The sequence below is a fragment of the Periplaneta americana genome, chromosome 5 (assembly GCF_040183065.1).
Source record: "Periplaneta americana isolate PAMFEO1 chromosome 5, P.americana_PAMFEO1_priV1, whole genome shotgun sequence".
Taxonomy (NCBI): Eukaryota; Metazoa; Arthropoda; class Insecta; order Blattodea; family Blattidae; genus Periplaneta; species Periplaneta americana.
The window spans coordinates 149,756,477-149,779,467 of NC_091121.1; the positions used below are offsets into that span (position 1 = coordinate 149,756,477).

The 22,991-nt window shown below is 34.7% G+C and overlaps 1 protein-coding gene across 1 annotated transcript in view; it reads left to right on the top strand.

The window, feature by feature from the left end:
• The first annotated feature begins 7,762 nt into the window (after positions 1-7,762).
• LOC138700445 (uncharacterized) overlaps positions 7,763-22,991 on the top strand; it is a 240,928-nt gene continuing 225,699 nt past the window's right edge. The window contains exons 1-2 of the mRNA XM_069827060.1: positions 7,763-7,826; positions 7,955-8,907. Coding sequence (XP_069683161.1) covers positions 7,763-7,826; positions 7,955-8,907 — 1,017 coding nt within the window. The remainder of the gene's footprint in view (positions 7,827-7,954; positions 8,908-22,991) is intronic.

Genomic DNA, 22,991 nt, shown 5'->3' on the forward strand with positions numbered 1-22,991 from the left:
GAAATTTTCGATATAGGCTACATGAATGACGATGTGCAAAAGTTGGAGACCATCGTCAAATGAGCAATTGCCTTGCCTCAGCTTTCGATCTATCGAAGAACCGTCTTGTTGTCGATTCGTTCCAACATAATTAAAGACTTGCAAATTGCCTTAAGGCGATGGGAGCGTAATTGAATTTGAATCTGTGAAGTCGTTTCAAACACGGCCTCCTTGATCCCTGCTTACGCTAATGGCACGGTGGCTTTGGAAGCTGGAAATTAGGCCGTCCCGGTTCCAGGTAAATTACGACACGCGCCGGCTTTTGTTTCTCGCTAACAAGGACAACGGCGAGATTTATCGAGGCAGCCAGATAAGCGTAACAAAACAATGCAGCGCTAGAGGACAGATTTCGTGCAATAAATCCAAACTTCCGCACTCTGCTACCGATTTTACGCTCCCTTTAAATTTTTTGCATGTTTTTCGTGTTGCTATTCCTGGATATTCTGTTCTTGTCTTTTTCCGTGCTCTAATTTTGTAGTTCGTATTTACACCATTACATAGCCTACGTTTTTAAATTTATTCATTTTTTTTTTCATTAATTTTATTTATTGATATCTTTTTTCTCATCATTTTACCACCATTTCTCCATCGTTTTGTTTTTCCAAGTTTATGTTTCCATCACGTCATGAAGTCACATGCAGTGGCGTACGCAGAATTTTGTCAAGGGGGTGGACCATTATTACATTTTATATTATCAGTATTTTAAATTTGGTGTATTACTTTTATCATTATTATGGTAATAATAATAATAATAATAATAATAATAATAATAATAATAATACTTACTTACTTACCGGCTTTTAAGGAACCCGGAGGTTCATTGCCGCCCTCACATAAGCCCGACATTGGTCCCTATCCTGAGCAAGATTAATCCAGTCTCTATCATCATATCCCACCTCCCTCGAATCCATTTTAATATTATCTTCCCATCGACGTCTCGGCCTCCCCAAAGGTCTTTTTCCCTCCGGCCTCCCAACTAACACTCTATATGCATTTCTGGATTCGCCCATACGTGCCACATGCCCTGCCCATCTCAAACGTCTGGATTTAATGTTCCTAATTATGTCAGGTGAAGAATATAATGCGTGCAGTTCTGTGTTGTGTAGCTTTCTCCATTCTCCTGTAACTTCATCCCTCTTAGCACCAAATATTTTCCTAAGCATCTTATTCTCAAACACCCTTAACCTATGTTTCTCTCTCAAAGTGAGAGTCCAAGTTTCACAACCATAAAGAACAACCGGTAATATAACTTTTTTATAAATTCTAACTTTCAGATTTTTTGACAGCTAACTGGACAATAATAATAATAATAATAATAATAATAATAATAATAATAATAATAATAATAACACTTGTAATGAGGGGCGTACGCAAAGAAGGGTGTTACCGGGTTTGAAACTCCCCCCCCCCCCCGAATTTAAAACAAAGTTACATATATTTCAATATAGTTGATTGTTTGCAAGGATTTTCCTGTTATGTAAAGTGCCTTACCTATCATACACAAATAACTGTTGAATATACAGGGTGATTGACGAGGATTTACCGTCATTTACAGAGCTTATTTCCCAAGACATTCTGTGCAAAAACGTCATATAAGTTAAACATGTGTCCTAATCTCAATATTTTCAGAGTTACACTAATTTGAAATTGTTAGTAAAAAACGTTTTTTATTTAGTTTTAAGGGTAAAAAAATATTATAAAATAGAGAATGAACTATTGAGAATTATCATTTCTGTAATTGGTTGTTCTGAAGCTAAAAATATGTTGTTAATTGTTTTGAACAGATTTTGTTTTTCAATTTTTAACTAAAAATGACATCATTCTTAAGCACTTATCACAAAAATTGTTACAATCATACGGCTGTAGAAAGCTAAAACAATATTTTGACAGACATATATAGGCTACATGATGTGTATGATATGATATGATATAATATAATATAATATAATATAATATAATATAATATAATATAATATAATATAATATAAAATATTATCTTGCAATGAAAAAAATTATTACTTCAAAAAAATATCTATCTATGCTAAATAAATTTTACAAGAGAAAGAGTTCATCCAAAGGGCTGGACTCGGGCAGAGTACCCAAAACGCTCATTGCATTTCCGCGTTGAATTGGAATACTTAAACGTTGACGCAAAGAAGTAGTGCAACGACGATCACCGGTAATGTACAGTCTTAAAGAGTTTACAAGAGTGGCGTGATTTGTAACAATTTTTATGCTAAATGCGTAAGAAAATACAATTTCGTAGTTAAAAATTGAAAAAAAAAATCTGTACATAGCAACTACGGAATTCAGAACACATTTTTAGCTTCAGAATACTAGCTAATTAAAAAAATGATACTCCTGAATAGTTCATTCTTTATCTATAATATTGTTTTACCCTTAAAACTCAGGAGCAATGGTATTTTACAAACAACTTCAAATTAATGTAACTCTGAAAATATTGAGATTGGGACAAATGTTTATATGGCATTTTTTGCTCAGAATGTGTTCGGAAATAGCTCCGTAAAGGACGGTAAATCCTTGTGGTTCACCGTGTATAAAGGATACTACTGTCCAATATGTCCTCCCTAAGTGAAGATACTCATATAATGAACGCATTAGGCGCAAGTGTCCAAGTTTTTTAATTACACCCTGTGTTTTTCGCTGCCGGTTATTCGGTCGGTTTTTTTAAACTCTGATGAATGGTAAACTCAATTTTTGTTAAAAGAGAACATATTAGATCTTTTTTGTTTTCTGTCTGTCTCTGTCTCTGTCTGTCTGTCTGTCTCTTTCTCTCTCTCATCGTGTATAGTGTGGGTCATGTTTGTTTTGAAACATGATACAGGCTTCTTGTTAAAAGAATGTCCATTAAATGCTGTTTCGGTTTTTTCACAAGTCAAAGACATCCCGCGGCGCGGCGAAATGTCTAATGAGCAGCTGGCTTTGATCTCTCTGGGCTCGCTCCAGCGCCCCGCTGCGTGACGCTCCGACCGGCCGATTTTCTCTTCAGTTTCTCTTGATCGGGAGAGAAAAAATACCTTTCAGATTTGTACTGAAAGAGTTGAAAGAACTGTCCCATTCACTGTATAGATTGCATGCAGATTGATTTATGTGATATCGTAAAACGATACTATGAAACAAAGTTGGGAATGTCAAAGAGGAAGAGCTACATAGGATAGGTTTCACAGTGTATATAAACATATACAGGGTGATTCAAATTATGTGCAGATACTTTTATGGTATAAGTGAGTGCGACTCATGTTATCTAAATAGTTGGTGACGAATCAGTCAGTACATTTACTTTCTCATACGAAGTGTAAGATGATCTATTGTGACGCAAGAATATTCATTACGCGATTCTAGCGAAAATACTTCTTATACTGGAAAAAAGTATTTTTGAACGTGTCGTGTGTCGTCTATATGCTTTCAGACAACGATTTCTCTTAAACAAATTGACAGATATTGATCAAATTCAGCATGCACTAGTCAATTTGTTAGGGAATGATATACATGAAATATAATAATTTTAGTACTAGTCTGTATGTGTACAGCGATTTCTACTAAACTATTGGACGGATTTTGTTCATATTCAGTATCTAGGAGTCAATTTATCAGGGAATGATGTACATGAAATATAATAATTTGAGTACTAGTCTGTCTGTGTACAGCGATTTCTACTAAACTATTGGACGGATTTTGTTCATATTCAGTATCTACGAGTCAATTTGTCAGGGAATGATGTACGTGAAATATAATAATTTTAGTACTAGTCTGTCTGTGTACAGCGATTTCTACTAAACTATTGGATGGATTTTGTTCATATTCAGTATCTACGAGTCAATTTATCAGGGAATGATGTACATGAAATATAATAATTTTAGTACTAGTCTGTCTGTGTACAGCGATTTCTACTAAACTGTTGGAAGGATTGTGTTCATATTTTGTATCTGTGCGTCAGATTATTACGCACATTAAATAGAACAAGTTTTTGTACGGATTTAGTCAGTTTTTATTTGAAATGAAATAGAATGTCGCGATAAAATTTGGTGTTTGAATGGGCTAAAGAAGTATAAGATATGAGATTGCTATAATTAAACGGAATTGAGACAACATTGTGTAGGAAACGGAAGTTTCTCACCCAACTGTAAGTCGAATGTCAGTTAAACCCATGGAGAATCCTGGGTCGCATCTCACCAAAATAAAATCAGGCAATGACCAATTGCATATGAACGTTATTTAATGGAGCAGTAGATATGGCGTCGTTAAATGAGCTTATAAAAGAAATTAGGTATGTTGGTCATGGGTCATGAACAAACCAGGTTTTTGAACTTACAGTAGGATCCTTTGGCAATGTACTATATTAAGATTATGGTCAAATACCTATAAAACAAGCAAGTCAAGAAAGAATAAAGCTACTGTACTGTATACTGGATATTCATTTCAAAGTGTGTCATGACGTCACTGTTGTTGAGTCAGCGATTTGAAGCGAGTTTCAGCTTATGTATCAGAGAAGTTGTCTATTATTCAAGGCATTCAATCTGAACTTGAGAACGTGTACGGTATAACTTGAACGTCGTAGCAACAGATGGCGGTCTGTACGGTCTGTGTGCTACCATAACCTCTTTCGATCTGTTTTTTGCGCGGGAAGTCGTACGCAGGGTATTTGTTATCGGTTGCGTACCGCAACATTCCACAACACAAATCAAATGCTCCGTGTCCATGTTGACCGTCGACGTTAATGTCAACAAATACGGAAGTAGGGCCTACTCGTCTTAACCCTCTCCCCATATCCCGACAGTAAGAAAAAACTCACGTCAGTGCGTGTTTCCAAACAGTTCACATTCCTGCCACTACCGGCGTTACCATACGTATCGGCACGTACTCTTCAGAATGAACGCCGTACTTACCAGGCAACTTCTTTGGCACACGGATAAAACGCCTCTGCGGAAGTGTAGGAAGACTGAATTCTCTAAGTTCATCGGCTAGCCACATGACGGCATACAGCGAGCCATGACACACTTTGAACTGAACACGCAATATTGTGATCTTTGAAATTTGTCATATCCTTCGAAATATGTTGGAGAATAAAATAGAACGCTGGGAGGTTAGTTGCAACTGACATTGTATCAATATGAAAACGTCGAATGTCTTTTGGTACGGAAAATAAAATATAATATTAATATTAATATTAATTATTATTATTATTATTATTATTATTATTATTATTATTATTATTATTATTATTATTATTAACTAAACTAAACGAAAACTATACAGAATTTGACGAAACAGGATTTGGTTTGCGTTCTGTCAGCGGAAAATATCGCTAGAAGAATTTTTTTAAGTTCTGAACCGTGTATCATTTTTTCTCCTCACGCGCAACGAAGCTTCAAACTCCTGACGCCATGGTTTCACACGCCAGAATCAGTCGCCTGTAGAATGCAGGGTGCTCCAGTATCTGGTAATAAAATATGATTAACAGGTTCTTTTATGGTTTGTATTTTAAAAATAAAACGTTGCTGGCCATTAACTTAGTAGCAGGCAGAGATTGGTCACGTTGCCATGGCTACTGCCGTGACCCGGCCAGATCGGTGGTTGTTTTAGTTGTATTAGTCCAAGTTTTATCTTCTTCGCTTGTCTTCCTAAATTTGGTTTTATATTGGTGCACATTTTAATTTTATGATCATATTGTACGCTCACGTCGTATTAAAACTGTGCACGTTTTTTTTGCACTCTTCTCTTTTTTATAGTCAGTTCCCGAGTTATTTTAATTTCCATGGTAATTATTCATGTTTAACTTATTTATTCATGATTTAACTTACATATTCGTGACTAGACTTAATTATTCATGATGTGACTTAATTATTCAGGACTAGACTTAATTATTCATGATGTGACTTAATTATTCAGGACTTGACTTAATTATTCAGAACTTAACTTAATTATTCAGGACTTGACTTAATTATTCAGGACTTGACTTAATTATTCAGGACTTAACTTAATTATTCAGGACTTGACTTAATTATTCATGACTCGACTTAATTATTCATGACTCAACTTAATTATTCATGACTCGACTTAATTATTCAGGACTTGACTTAATTATTCAGGACTTGACTGAATTATTCAGGACTTGACTTAATTATTCAGGACTTGACTTAATTATTCAGGACTTGAATTAATTATTCCTACTTGACTAAATTATTCAGGACTTGACTTAATTATTCAGGACTTGACTTAATTATTCATGACTCGACTTAATTATTCATGACTCAACTTAATTATTCATGACTCGACTTAATTATTCAGGACTTGACTTAATTATTCAGGACTTGACTGAATTATTCAGGACTTGACTTAATTATTCAGGACTTGACTTAATTATTCAGGACCTGAATTAATTATTCCTACTTGACTAAATTATTCAGGACTTGACTTAATTAATCAGGACTTGACTTAATTATTCAGGACTTGACTTAATTATTCAGGACTTGACTTAATTATTCAGGACTTGACTTAATTAATCAGGACTTGACTTAATTATTCAGGACTTGACTTAAGTATTCAGGACTTGACTTAATTATTCATGACTCGACTTAATTATTCATGATTCGACTTAATTATTCAGGACTTGACTGAATTATTCAGGACTTGACTTAATTATTCAGGACTTGACTTTATTATTCAGGACTTGAATTAATTATTCCTGCTTGATTTAATTATTCAGGACTTGACTTAATTATTCATGACTCGACTTAATTATTCATGACTCGACTTAATTATTCATGACTTGACTTAATTATTCAGGACTTGACTTAATTATTCAGGACTTGACTTAATTAATCAGGACTTGACTTAATTATTCAGGACTTGACTTAATTATTCAGGACTTCACTTAATTATTCAGGACTTGACTTAATTAATCAGGACTTGACTTAATTATTCAGGACTTGACTTAATTATTCAGGACTTGACTTAATTATTCAGGACTTGACTTAATTAATCAGGACTTGACTAAATTATTCAGGACTTGACTTAATTATTCATGACTCGACTTAATTATTCATGACTTGACTTAATTATTCATGACTCGACTTAATTATTCATGACTCGACTTAATTATTCAGGACTCGACTTAATTATTCAGGACTTGACTTAATTATTCAGGACTTGACTTAATTATTCAGGACTTGAATTAATTATTCCTACTTGATTTAATTATTCAGGACTTGACTTAATTATTCAGGACTTGACTTATTTATTCAGGGCTTGACTGAATTATTCACGACTCGACTTAATTGTTCCAATTTCAAGTAATTATTCATGATTTTTTTTTAATTATTCATCATTTGACTTAATTATTCAAGATTTGACTTAATTATTCTCGATTTGGTTTAATTATTCATGATTTGACTTAATTATTCATGATATGACTTAATTATTCATTACGTGACTTAATTATTCATGACTCGGCTTAATTATTCATGAGTTGACTTAATTATTCATGATCTGTCTTAATTATTCATGATTTGATTTAATAATTATTAAGGGTTTGACTTAATTAACCATAATTGTTGAACCCGTGTTACGAAAACCCCACCATGTTCTTGTCTAAAAAAAGTCTCTGTGTATAAAATCTAGGTATGGATTTATGCTGAGATCCAATTATGGCTATTGCCTTAAGAATGGGGAAATACGAAATTTATAATTTGAGCTCTCAAAGATGCAAACCAAAGTAGGTGATTTTAAAGCGTCCACACTTCGTGTTAAAAGCTTCACAGTTTTCGGTAAGAATAATTGTACACTGTAGGAAAACATTACATTTGTCAGAGTAATGAGACAAGAACGACCTGGAGCACCTTGCATGATGTATGCAATTGATTCCTGTACTTAATGTTAACATTTACTTCCATAGGATACATCGGTCAAGAATCTACGGAAACAGCGAGGAAGATTAGTTCTTCCTCTACTTCAAACCCCTCTGAAGTAAAACAGAACACCATCATGGACGACGAGATACAAGAAACAGTTGAATCTATTTTGGGCAAAGGCGTAAAAGTGGTTGATTGCGAAAAGAAGTCATGTGTTCGCGAAGAAGAAATACTTCTGGTGAACGGATGTCCTATTGCCTTAGAGGGAGAAGACGGTGCAGCAATCCGTGATGCTTTGCTGCATGGCACGGTGCCACATTGTGACCTCTTGAACCAAATCTTGATCAGGGCTGGAATACTTCGAGCACCAGTTCGGTTAGAAACGAGTCTCAGTGTCAAATCTTCAGTTGTTACACGTGAGGAAGTGACTGTTGCCAGAGGTGGTCAAGTTGTAGATGAGAGGTCAAGAGAAACCAAAGAAGATAACTATTACACGAGTCATACCAGCGAGGTTTGGGAACCAGTGACTGTTGTCGCTGGAAGTACTTCCAAAACTGCACAAGCTCAACAACATTCCTCAACAGCTTTCCCAAATTCATCGTCTTCCTCGTCGGAGGCGAGCAGTAGACCAACTAGCGACGCTTCTACTTCGACTACAGAGTCTAGCAATCAGTATTTCATTCCACTAACCCCAAACCACACGCCTGCAAATGGTTCATCGGCATCGTCTGTTGGGGAGTATGGAGCTCCACAACAGTACTATACCCCCACGGCTATGCGTGGTGGTGCTGCTTCTAGTTCTTCTGTTGATTCAGAAGATCAGACGGACTTCGCGAAGGGTTCTCCTTACCGAAACTTGCGGAATGGGATGCAAAAAGTGAATATCGGTGGTGTTGAGAATGGAAGTGCCGTATGTTCTAATGGAGGACTTCACGATCACCAGAAATGTGTCAACGGGCAGCCGCCAGGAGTGGGAGTTCAGGCAACAACTTCAGCTGTAAGTACAGTGAAAAATTTATATTCCACAATATTTTGTCTTCTTGTACCCTCTGAAGTTGCAGGACCCAAGACCCAACGGTAATGGAGGTTGTGAATTATTGAATTCCCACTATAACGAAAGGGGGCTTCATTTCAGAAAAAAATCTTCGACGTTTGGGCGAAAAGGGAGATAGTTAAACGGGTTTTCTTTTACGAAAAATGTTTTTCAGTCATTGTCATTTTATTATCATGCAGCCTACGTATATTATTTACTGTTGAAACTGTTTAAAATTTGGAATTACATATGTTTATACCATGTGAAGCTACATTTTTCTTATTACAGAAAACATTCAGAGTATACATTTATTATTGCACTAAAAGTCTACAATATACATTATTGTGTTATTGCACAGGAAATTTGCAGTACGCCTATACATTGTTATTGCACAAAAATTTATAGTATACTGTGCATTTATTATTAAATAAAATTTTACAATAAAAGTTTCTTATTGCTCAAAATATTTAAATAGATTTGTTATTGCACAAAATTTTAAATAGATTTGTTATTGCACAAAAGTTTTATATAGATTTGTTTTTGCATAACATTTTAAATAAATTTGTTATTCCTCAAAAGTTTTAAATAGACTTGTTATTGCTCAAAAGTTTTAAATAGATTTGTTATTTCACTAAAGTTTTTAATAGATTTGTTATTGCTCAAAAGTTTTAAATAGATTTCTTATTGCACTAAAGTTTTAAATAGATTTGTTATTGTATAATATTTTAAATAGATTTGTTATTGTTCAAAAGTTTTAAATAGATTTGTTATTGCACTAAAGTTTTAAGTAGATTTGTTATTGCTCAAAAGTTTCAAATAGATTTATTTGCTCAAAAGTTGTAAATAGATTTCTTATCGCATAACATTTTAAATAGAGTTGTTATTGCTCAAAAGTTTTAAATAGATTTGTTATTGCGCTAAAGTTTTAAATAGATTTGTTATTGCATAACATTTTAAATAGATTTTTTATTGCTCAAAAGTTTTAAATAGATTTGTTATTGCACTAAAGTTTTAAATAGATTTATTAATTCTCGAAAGTTTTAAATAGATTTGTTATTGCACTAAAGTTTTAAATAGATTTGTTTTTGCTCAAAAGTTTTAAATAGATTTGTTTTTGCTCAAAAGTTTTAAATAGATTTCTTATTGCACAAATGTTTTAAACAGATTTGTTATTGCACTAAAGTTTTAAATAGATTTCTTATTGCACAAAAGTTTTAAATAGGTTTCTTATTGCTCAAAAGTTTTAAATAGACATGTAGTTGTTATTAAACACAAGTTTTAAATAGATTTTTCTTATTACATAAAATTTTAAATAGATTTTTTATTGCTCAAAAGTTTTAAATAGATTTCTTATTGCACAAACATTTTAAACAGATTTGTTATTGCACAAAATGTTATAATAAACATTTTATTATTGTGCACAAAGATTATAATATAAGTTACGTTTGTTATTAATTAAAATTTAAAATATAACTAAACATGGAAAAAATACACAACAGTTATAGGAGATGCCTAAATATTAATAATACAACAACAATAAAATCAGTTTACTTACAGTTTTGTAATAGGCCTCTCCTTATTGCACCAAAATTTTACAGGACGCAGTGTTTTATCTTCTAAAAGTGTAAACAATGTAGATGCCAATATCACCAAGAAATTTTACTCTAATGTAGGCCCTAATAATTGTATATTTTAAAACAGATCTTATAGTCTAAAGATGATGTCAGCTTTCAACTCTATCAAATATGTTACACTGTAAAGTTTGGTGTTGTATCTGAACTTGGATGTTATAATTGGGAGAATTTTATTTGATTTTGTTTTACACATTTTCCATATTTTTACCGTAAAGTCTCTATTTATATTATTATTTCTCCAACATAAAATTTTAGTTGTATTTGAATAAACGGTATTCCTGTCTCGATCGAACCAAATTTATGCTTGTCTTGAACAACAATATCGCTATAAAATCTATTGGTATTAAATTATTATTATTATTATTATTATTATTATTATTATTATTATTATTATTATTATTATGCGAATTTCATTTGATTTACGGAAGTTTAAGTCAAAGAAACTAGAAAGGAAGAAGAAACGAAGTTTTACCAACCTATTAAAATTTATTTCTCACAGTGTGATAGTGAAAACAGTCCACTTAACAGAATGAAATCACCGGAGATTAGATTTTTATCTCAGTTTTAGGCTGTAGACCTATCTATATGACTATGTATTCGCTTGATTATCTGTAAGCTACGTCACAACATTACAGTTTCCTTTGCGATGACGTATGCCTTGTCCCGAACTGTTCACCCACTTCCTCGGCGCTTGTCAGCTGTCTCATCATTTCTAGTGTTAATGTTATTTGTGTTGGACATAGATCTTCATATTTTATTTACGTCTGCTGAACGTCATTTTAGCAATATCATCACATAAATGCAAAAGCGGTTCATAGTACACTAACTTATGAAAGAAAAATACTTGAGTTTATAACTATTCTTACTGCTTTCATTTATGTTGTTAATTTGTTCTCAGAAATCAAATATTTTCGGATCCATATTGACACAACCATTTTGTCTTCTACACAGATTAGGAAACTATACCTAGTTCTCCCCACTTTTTTCGTTACACCCTGTACGTATCTTATAGTGTAGTATTTTGAATTATATTTTGTTGTATATCGCTACATGTCATTACATTATGTTACATTATACTGTGTTAAAATACCTTCGTTACTCCGAATATGGGACTACCCGAAAAGGTGGAGAAAGCTGTAATGAATCAATTCACAAACAAGCACTCCAAAATGAGTACTGTATTAATATAGCATATTATGATATATTCATTCATTCATAGTTTTCTGCTTAAGGGCAGGTCTTTCACTGCAAATCCAGCATTCTCCAGTCTCTCCTATTTTCTGCCTTCCTCTTAGTTTCCGCATATGATCCATATATCTTAATGTCACCTATCATCTGATATCTTTTTCTGCCCCTAACTCTTCTCTCATTCACCATTCCTTCCAATGCATCCTTCAGTAGTCAGTTTCTTCTCAATGACCCAGCCAATTCCTTTTCCTCTTTCTGATCAGTTTCAGCATCAGTCTTTCTTCACCCAGTCTTTCCAACACAGCTTCATTTATTATTCTGCCTATACATTTCACACGCTCCATTCTTCTCCATATCCACATTTCAAATGCTTCTATTCGCCTCTCTTCACTTTGTCGTAATGTCCATGTTTCTGTCTCCATACAGTGCCACACTCGACACAAAGCACTTCACTAGTCTATTCCTTAGTTTTTTTTTTCCAGAGGTCCTCAGAAGATGCTTCTTTTTATATTAAAAGCTTCCTTTGCCATTGCTATCTTCTTTTTGACTTTCTGGCAGCAGCTCATGTTACTGCTTATAGTACACCCCAAGTATTTGTATGTATTTATTAATTTACACTGCAAGTGGGCAAGCACCTGGTGGCAGTGGTATACACAATATAAACAATACAACATAAAATTACAATACACAATATAATTATATATACAATACAATAAGAATACACAATACAATTTAATACAATAACTACAATTAATAATAAAACATAAAATACCTAATTTTACAATATAACCTACATATGTATAGGCCCTACATAAGTTTCAATAGTCTTTCACTTTACTCTCATCTCACTCACTGTAGTGTCACTATGACGCATTTCACTGACACTTTAGCACACATTTCACTGACACTATAGAACACATTTCACTGACGCTATAAATTATCACTGATCGGAACTATTCACTGCACTGTAAAACCATAACTTCACCGACTCACCTGTCTTCACTGATACAACAGTTCAAATAAGACAAACAATTACACCCTTATGCATACTTATAAACAGAACTACATTTAAGCTAAACATTTCTAGCCTAAGGCCTTCTTACACGCTATTTTTAAATAATTTACAATTCAAACCAAGGGAGTAACTCGTCAGGCTAAATAAAGACATGTCACCTTAAAAAATTAAATGTTAAATGTCACCTTAATTTTAATTTGCACTTTATACACAACTTTTTAAGTTATTCTTGAATCTCCTTAAGGAAGGACAGCCCTCAAAGACCGCTGCAGGTAGGTCATTCCAATCATTTATAATTCTACCCCGTCATTTAGAATTCGCAAGTTTACCTTCTTTAGTTTTTTTTCCTATAACGATTGTCTTCATCTTGTTTGCATTTATCTTCATCTCATACTGCTCACGGCTGTCATTTGGCGCCATTAGTATCGTCTCCTCTTCTGCTAACAATGCCATATAATCAGCAAATCTAATACACTTTATTCTTCTTCCTCCTACTGTCACCCCTCCCTTGTCCTGAAAAACAGTTCTTCACTAAATCCTCCAAGTAGATGTAGGACAGAGCAGGCGATAAAAGGCGTCCTTGTCGTACTCCTCCCCTCCTATTTCACTTCCTTCTGACATTTCTTCTCCTGTCCTGACTTTGACTCGTTGTTTCATATGAAGGATAAAATAAGAGACTTTACTCTTTCCGAACCACACCGATTTTTTCAGGATCTCAGTATGATATAGGCTATAATAGTCTGTATTTAGGCCTACGTCATAAGTTGTGTAATGCCTAAAATGTTTCTTTGAAACTTCTCTTTATAAATTTAATGTGCCCATAATTATCGCATGATAAAATAACCATGGATGTGCCCTTAAGTATGTCCTGCAGGGCTGAGGTGAATTAGAAGCCTTGTAAAGGGCGTATTGATCTCGTGAAAATGTAATTAAACCCACCCTTATACTCAGTTTTCTGTTAGTAAAGCGGTTTGTGATTAAATTTTTCATCCCATTGCTCCATTAGGGAGAAAACCCCAAAGAATGGAATGAATAGAATCTCGAAGGGTTTCCGCTATGAGGAAAGTCTTTCATGAATGAATTCCTGCATATTTCTTTACGGTGTTTAATATTTCAACCCCAAGATTTTATTTTATTAGCATTCCTGTATTTCCTGCTTTGTCGGATTTAATTAACGCCAGGCAGAGCGCCCTAGCGGTCAGTCGTGTTGATCTCCATGATGCACGGCTGACAGATCACATGACGTCACGCGCCACTTGTCGCTACCGCACGGTTCAGTTGGTTTGCTGAATGCTTCACAAGAATGTACCGTTGTGGGTTAAAGTGGTAAATAAAAGACTGGGTGATTAGGGGATAGCGGCTGACCTACGGAAAACAAGAAGCGAAAGACGTAACCCCAAAGGTTGGCAAGTGCGCTCTTCCAGGTGATTAACTGGCCCCCCCTGCAGGCGGATTACGTTCCCTGAGCTGCTTAAATTGTAGCAGTATGGCTGGACGAGGGGAAACGCTTAACAGATCCGTGATACGGGGGAGTCTTTCGTGATAGGAAATGAAATACTTTCATCTTTGCGCCAAATATTGAATTTTTGTAACTTGCTAAGTATTCTACTGGAAACGACTGAGAGGGAATTCAGAGTAATTACTTACTTACTTACTTACTTACTTACTGGCTTTTAAGGAACCCGGAGGTTCATTGCCGCCCTCACATAAGCCCGCCATCGGTCCCTATCCTGTGCAAGATTAATCTAGTCTCTATCATCATATCCCACCTCCCTCAAATCCATTTTAATATTATCCTCCCATCTACGTCTCGGCCTCCCTAAAGGTCTTTTTCCCTCCGGTCTCCCAACTAACACTCTATATGCATTTCTGGATTCGCCCATACGTGCCACATGCCCTACCCATCTCAAACGTCAGGATTTAATGTTCCTAATTATGTCAGATGAAGAATACAATGCGTGCAGTTCTGTGTTGTGTAACTTTCTCCATTCTCCTGTAACTTCATCTTAGCCCCAAATATTTTCCTAAGCACCATATTCTCTAACACCCTTAATCTCTGTTCCTCTCTCAAAGTGAGAGTCCAAGTTTCACAACCATAAAGAACAACCGGTAATATAACTGTTTTATAAATTCTAACTTTCAGATTTTTTGACAGCAGACTGGATGATAAAAGTTTCTCAACCGAATAATAACAGGCATTTCCCATATTTATTCTGTGTTTAATTTCCTCCCGAGTATCATTTATATTTATTACTGTTGCTCCAAGATATTTGAACTTCTCCACCTCTTCAAAAGATAAATTTCCAATTTTTATATTTCCATTTCGTACAATATTCCCGTCACGAGACATAATCATATACTTTGTCTTTTCGGGATTTACTTCCAAACCTATCGCTTTACTTGCTTCCAGTAAAATTCCTGTGTTTTCCCTAATCGTTTGTGGATTTTCTCCTGTCATATTCACGTCATCCGCATAGACAAGCAGCTGATGTAACCCGTTCAATTCCAAACCCTCTCTGTTATCCTGGACTTTCCTAATGACATACTCTAGAGTAAAGTTAAAAAGGAAAGGTGATAGTGCATCTCCTTGCTTTAGCCCACAGTGAATTGGAAACGCATCTGACAGAAACTGATTATTTATTATTATTATTATTATTATTATTATTATTATTATTATTATTATTATTATTATTATTATTTCTTGAATCTCATAATTTCTTTCAACACTGCGTTCTGAATAGTGATTTCAAATAATTAGAGTATTTCTGTTTTTTTTTATTTTGGCGGTGTTTGATTTTATTAATAGCTGCATGACCTTCTAAATTATCTATCTGGGAAAAAACAGTTGCGAATCATCTGCGACAAAACAAAAGAATACTGTAGTGATAAATGGCTGTAATTTGATAAAATCCCACGATTTCTTCCACTCAATTGATGAATTTGGTAGATGAGAAGATTACTGACGAAGATATTGTTTCTTTTTTTTTCAATTTGTAAATTGCACGCGAAGATAAAGGAAAATTGTCATCACTTAAAGTTTGGTTTCGCGCGTCTCTATTACCACATTCCCTTGCATAGATTTCTTTAAATGTAAGATGTTGATCTTGAGAATGTGATGTCATTTCGTCTACCTCAGAAACGAGTGCGGTGTTAACACTGAGATAAAGTTAAGATAGGTGCCGACAATGTTTATAAATCATGGTTAAATGTACGTTTAAGTTTATTATTCCATCCGAACCGCCAACAAAAATAAATAATAAAATAGTACATTGAAATATATCAGGAAAAGTAATTTATGCGTTTATTTCACGCCAAATCTATAGGTTGATACAGCAGAGTGAGGTTACGTGTCTCTGAATAACCAGACCAAGTTTAGTGCGGTCTATAACTACAGGCTTTAGAAATATACAAAGAGCCTGCGATTGGTTATGGTTGTGCGGACAAATGGCAGAAGGCAGAGTTCAGCCTCCCCAACAACCGAACAATAGGTTCGCAAAGGTTAAGCATCCATCAGTGTTAGGTTTTGTTGTGTTTGTTTTTTTATAAATTAAGTGGCTGGGAAATGTGGAACCGTTGTCCATACATGGCAGGATCGACTTGGTCGGCCTCTTTAAAATTCTGGCTTCTTTTTTATTATCTAGTGAGTCACCTCTGTGAAGTTCCTGGGTTTTACCGAAGAGGAAATATTTCGCTAACCTACCTGTCAAGGTGCGCGGGAGTGTAAGCGGTCACGTCGAGTGGAAGAGTGACTTAAAAGACAAGTGTTTTCTTCTACTCCTGTGTTTTCTTTCACTTTTTTTTTTTAATTTTAATTTCAAGAGATCGCACGGTAGCGTCGCGGTTATTGCGTAAAGGCTGGTTCACAATAAACCGGAAACGAGAATCAGAACGAAAACGAAAACGGTAAAATTGTTAAAATGTATGCATTTAAATGCGAGCATTCACAATTAACGAAAAGCTTGCCGGAGCCCGGGATCGGGAACGGAGAGTTGGCCAAGTTTCAACTTCGGTGTTCACGTTTCCGATCACAGCCCACTAGATTCATTCTATTGCCATCTTAAAGCTATTTTGTCGTCATATATTTTGTAGCAAGAAGGCCGTGACATAACCTATGCATTATTTTGTTCTGTGCTGTGCATCATGGAGCAAGTTTTATTTGATGAGATTCTAATATTGAAATCCTCATATTTACGATAAGCGGCGCGCCTCGTATAAAGATGAGAAAATGAAGGAGAATACGTGGCTTTCAATCTTTGAACACCTATCGGAAGCGAATCATATTTTATTACTGTATTGGTTGTATTACACACTACATATTCACGCTTCAATTCAATAACTACTGTTGTGTTCATTTTTGTTCTATTACAAATGTTTCTTCTCTAATTATTTTACGTTATACTTAAAATAGGTTGTGATAATAAAGATGCATGGGCATAATTATAGTACCGTACCTAGTGAAATGTTTGAGTTTAAATTTCGAAGTTGGTTAACTTGTGTTTATGTTGGCTGCCTTGTACTCATGAGAGAACGCCATTGGTCAGTTATACACAAATAACATCAGAATGCGTAATATCGACTTTAAATATCGTTATTGACATGCATATCGACATTCATAGTCGTCTACGTTCTCGGTTTATTGTGAATCAAAAATTTTCATATTCACGTCCTCTGCTTCTCGTTTTCATTCTGGTTCTCGTTCCCGGTTTATTGTGAACCAGCCTTAACACTTCAAGCCGAAAGATGGCGGGTTCGATTTTCGATGGTGTTGTATTCTATATATTTCACGAAATTATAGGGATTAGATTAATCCACTGTCACTTTTTTCTTAACCTATCAATTGTTTTTCTGCAGTCCTATTTTATTTTCTTCTTGCGTTTCTTTCTCTGCTTCGCTGTTCTACACATCTACGTTCCTCCTTCTTAGCCACCGGCGTAGCTCAGTCAGCTAAGACGTTTGCCTGCCGATCCGGAGTTTCATTCGGGCGCGGGTTCGATTGCCACTTGGGCTGATTACCTGGTTGGGTTTTTGCGAGGTTTTCCCCAACCATAAGGCAAATGTCAGGTAATCTATGGCGAATTCTCGGCCTCATCTCGCCAAATATCATCTCACTATCACCAATCCCTCGTAGTTGATACAGCGTCGTTAAGTAACCAAGTGAAATAAAAATCTTCATTCTTGTATTGTCGGACCATCGGATCTGTGCCCCTTCAGAGCTGTCGTCGTTCTTGGAAAAGTTAACGCCTGTACTCACTCCATTCCACCAGCTTTCCTCCCACCACGTTAAACAGCAGGCCATGAACCTTGCCGAATAGGGATGTTGCCAAACTTACGTCAAACGGTGTCATAAATAACTGGTCCTCCATGCTACAATATTATTTCTTTCAATCAAAATACATCTTGTATTTCTACATTTTTAAGCCTAAATCCCATGTCTCGAATCACTTTCCGTAGTTTTTCTCTCCAACCTTGGAAATTATTGCTTCTCTCGCAAGCTTTAGTAATTTCTTCAATGTTGAAACTTCTTTCCGAACGGTATAAAACTCTTGTATCTTTCTTCTTAAAATACATCGGTTCATATCGTCTACAATAATTAAAAGTTCCCTTGGTCTGTTCTTCTCTGGTGATTCTAGCTTTTCATCTCCTGCACAGACTCCCTCTCTCCTGATTTTCTTTATTAGGAGCTCTGACCTGTCTATATAAATTACATAAAAAAGTTGTATTATTAGTATTAGTTAAGTAAGTAATTTTAATACGTAATCAATTGAAATCAAATAAGCCTCACCTGTGATATCAGTTGCTCTTTTCGTTGCCTGATTTATAGGAAACAGGAAATCTGTTTGTTTCTCTACATCGCAAAATGCTATTAGGGTAAGGTTGCCTATATCGCACCACTGTAGCATTTATAATTTTTATTGAACAATACAGTTTTTATTTTCTGCATTTCTTTACAGAGATACATTCCCAGAACATTTACCTTTCGTGTAAAAAAGAATCCTTGAATTTGCTTTAATATTTTTAAATTAAAATGACATTTTCGAAACACATGTCAGTGGTGCCATTTAGGCAACTAGTTTCCTAAATAGCACCTGCGGTTTCTTAAATCGCACCTTTTCATCTGCAGGGAACGGGATGAAGGAAAGCTTTTAATATTGAACATATTGAAGAGTATTTGAATGAATAATGTAATAAATGCAAATTACAAGTTTATTGAAATTAGTGAAAGAGAGTAACGCATCTTCAAATGTAATTGAAAAAATAGAGCGTAAATTACGTAACATTTGAACTTTCTGAATGCGTTTTTTATAGTCACACATTTGCCATGTGCTTCACCAGGCAGTTCAGACTGTAAACTGCGTCACCTTTTCTCCACGATTATCTCGAAGCCACCTAAGAACTGCTTCATGATATAGCTGTCTGAAATGATTTGAAGAAAGAAACATCTAAACGCTGGGCCTATGAGTATTATGACGAGAAAGCTGAAACAGGAGCATACCATTTTCCCGAGATAATCTAGCTTCTAAATTTTTGGAATGGGTCGTATAGGTGGACATACAGAAGCAGCACTTTTTTCTATGGCAGGTTTGAGTGGAAAATAAAATGTTCGAGCTATTCGACAAATAGTTCACTGTTGATGTAACCTGTCTCAGAGCAAACAAATAACGATCCTGGAGGAGCACCAGCTGATAATGAAGGAAGCACTGTTTGACGTTTAAAAATTATCACAGGCGGCACAAAATACCTGGAGCGCTTGTACAACACACACTTGTTGTATTAACGCCCTTTTCACCACTTGATATTGCACCCACCTGATGCATTCCTCGTTCAGTTAAAATTTTTTGGCCTTCTTTTTTACGGCTTGAATTGCTACAGTTGCTCATATAGCACCGATGCGAATTAGGCACCTACAAAGTGGTGCGAATTGAGAAACTACGTCATAAGTTATTATTTCCTTCATTCTAGCCTATAATCACCACTAAGTTAAATATTCTTTAATATCTCTTTAAACGAATAACATCTTAAGATGTGGATTCCTTTGCATACAAATCCGACGGTATGATCACATATCACCGTCCTTCGCAAGTCTCTCGTGGCTCCGACTTAAAGAACGTAGAACTTTACACTCTTTGTCTTTACTCTTTCGAATTCTGCACACTTCAACACCAAATTACCTTTCGTCTCGTTTCTCTTATCTATACTCTAACCACGACGTAAATACCAGATCACTTATCTGTGGCACGCTAAGTATACCTCTTCATAGAACATCTTGTTATTCATCATCTTTTACAATGTCCACCTCGCGTCAATGGAATTCCTTGTCACAAAGTATTAGGGGCTGCAAGACAATAAACACCTTTAAGAACAGCTTAAAAGATAACCTTATTAGCATTTCACTCCAATCATACTGATTTAAACTATCACTGACTACATTGTTACTTTTTTCTTTAGACATCATCCTGATAGTGCTGTATTTTCAAAATTGTCTCATAATAATCTCTTTCTATTATCTAATATTATTTGAAATATATTAACATTCTATGTATTTTAGTTTAATTCTGCTACACAGCTTATTTCAGTGTTTAATTAATAGTTCATAGTATTTTGTTGTTTAATTCGTAAATAACTTTTGTATACATGTAACTCTCATCTAAATCAAATTGTTGGATTCTTTGTAAGTTCATGCATATGTATATACACTTTTTGCTGGTTGAGTGGAAGAGAAGGCCTTACGGCCTTAACTCTGCCAGCTAAAATAAATCATTATTATTATTATTATTATTATTATTATTATTATTTAGTTAAAAAATGTTAGCTAAATATACATCCACCTGAGCGATTATATTAGATACACTATCACCACGGTGCTGACACAAAGAAGTGGCAGAAATCAAGTGACATGGTGGAAGTTCATATGGTAGATTGTAACAATACCACTAGATGTCACACTACTAAGCTTACAGTAATTTGTTTTAAACTTAGCAGTGGTGCGATTTAGGAAGCCGTGCGATTTATGCTACTCTAGCCTAAGTACTTGCTTAATAATATTTCTTTCGCCACTCCGTGCTACAGTATTCATGTTGAGTTGACAACACTGGACTGCAAGTGCAAATATTGTAAACTGCAGTGGCGTACTATGAAATTTTGAGCAGGGGGAAGCTAACTCAAGTTGTCTTTCATGCAGTATGAGAAAACGTATTACAAAGATACAGTCTTAAAATAAATAGTAGTCAATTTCAAGTCAGCAGTCGAAGATTGGTTGGAGCCTCGTAAGTAACACCAATAAGGCATGACCTCAAATGATACGTAGTAAAATATGATTTCACGGTTTACACATATCTCTAACAAATAGACACGTATACTTATAACACTAGCTCACTCCCTGTCATACTTAGAGAAATCACAATATTAGTATCATTACGTAAGTATGCGTCTGTCTTTTGGTTGTGTCCTTCATTGACAGCAAGGGAGTCGGTCATTTGTTTTTTAAATCACACTGTTGTTCGTAAGTCAGTCTTCATAATAAAATTGTCCTAAAAAATTCAAGTAAATTAGTGTCAGGAACTGTTATTTCACTCATTATTTATTATATCAGCCACAATGCACACTAACACTTCAACTGAACACAACTGACGAAAAGGGATAACTCGGAAACTACTTATTTTAAATGTTAAAGCTAGCTTCTTGCGAGCCTTGCGACTAGGGTAGTTTAGTTAGAAAGGGATGGAAAATCTGCGGGGTGCATTACACAGAAGAAACCAGTCTCCTTGCAAGCTGGTGTGTGCAGGCTTCTTGTTTACTGCTGCATCACAAATCATCCTGAGCTGCCGCATCACAATAGTTAACGCGTAAATATAAATTCTGTTAAAATTAATAAATAATTTTCTCCATAAACTGCAGGTTTATTATGAAATTATTATTAACTGGGGAAGCTAAGCTTTTTAGCTTACATTGACGTTACGCCACTGGTAAACTGTCCCGCAATTTCAATTCAGGAATCCGCCCCTGAGCACGAGTTCTATTCTTTCAGGGGCGAGCTAAAGTTTTTCTGTATATATTATATTTTATGTTACAATTATTAGCAAAATAATAATTCTATACTAATAATAAATATGTAGCCGAAATTTTTCTGGTGATTTTCGATTTTACAAAAATAACTGGTCCTAACATATATAATTAACCACCCTGAAACCGAAAATCGCTTTTTTGAAATTTTTATTTGTATGTCTGTCTGTCTGTCTGTATGTTTGTTACCTTTTCACGCGATAATGGCTGAACGGATTTCGATGAAAATTGGAATATAAATTAAGTTCGTTGTAACTTAGATTTTAGGCTATATGGCATTCAAAACACATTATTTAAAAGGGGGGGGTTATAAGGGGGCCTGAATTAAATAAATCGAAATATCTCGCTTATTATTGATTTTTGTGAAAAATGTTACATAACAAAGGTTTCTGTAAAAATAATTTGCGATAAGTTTTATTCCTTGAAAAAGTTTGATAGGACTGATATTTAATGAGATAAATGAGTTTTAAAATTAAAATAACTGCCATCTAAGGCAGTGTAATGAATTAAAAAACAAATGGCTTCGTCTATAAGGGGCCTTGGACAGCAACAATCGAAAGCTATGAAAGATAGCCTACAGAGAATGTTTCTGTGTTTGTATGAAGTAATATCGGAAGCTAAATTAACCGATTTGTATAATTAATTATTATTTCATCATTGGAAAGTGTAGTTTCTCTAGATGGACATAATGCTATAATGTTATTACAGTAACTTCTGATATAATATAATATAATATAATATAATATAATATAATATAAAATAATATAATATAATATAATATAATGCAAGTTAGTTAAAGGGTTCAGTACCATATTGGGCCAAGCGCCATTTACTGAATACATAGAAAACAAGGGTTAAAATTAAGTTATTACCATAATTCAATGGAAACCTGTAACAGGTAAAAAAAAGGTATCCCCGTAATATGCCATGAAGGCACTTGGAGGGCATGGAGGTAGAACCCCATGCTTTCCGTGACCTCGGCACTAGAATGAGGTAACAAGTAAAATAAAATATACACATTAAATGTAAATGATGTCAATCTTCATTAAACTATGGTTGCATGTAATAAAAATTAAGAAACACGTTAAAGGAATTGTCATTGCACCAAATGAGTGTCTCTGGACCAAAATGACCGCATTTTAATTATTTAA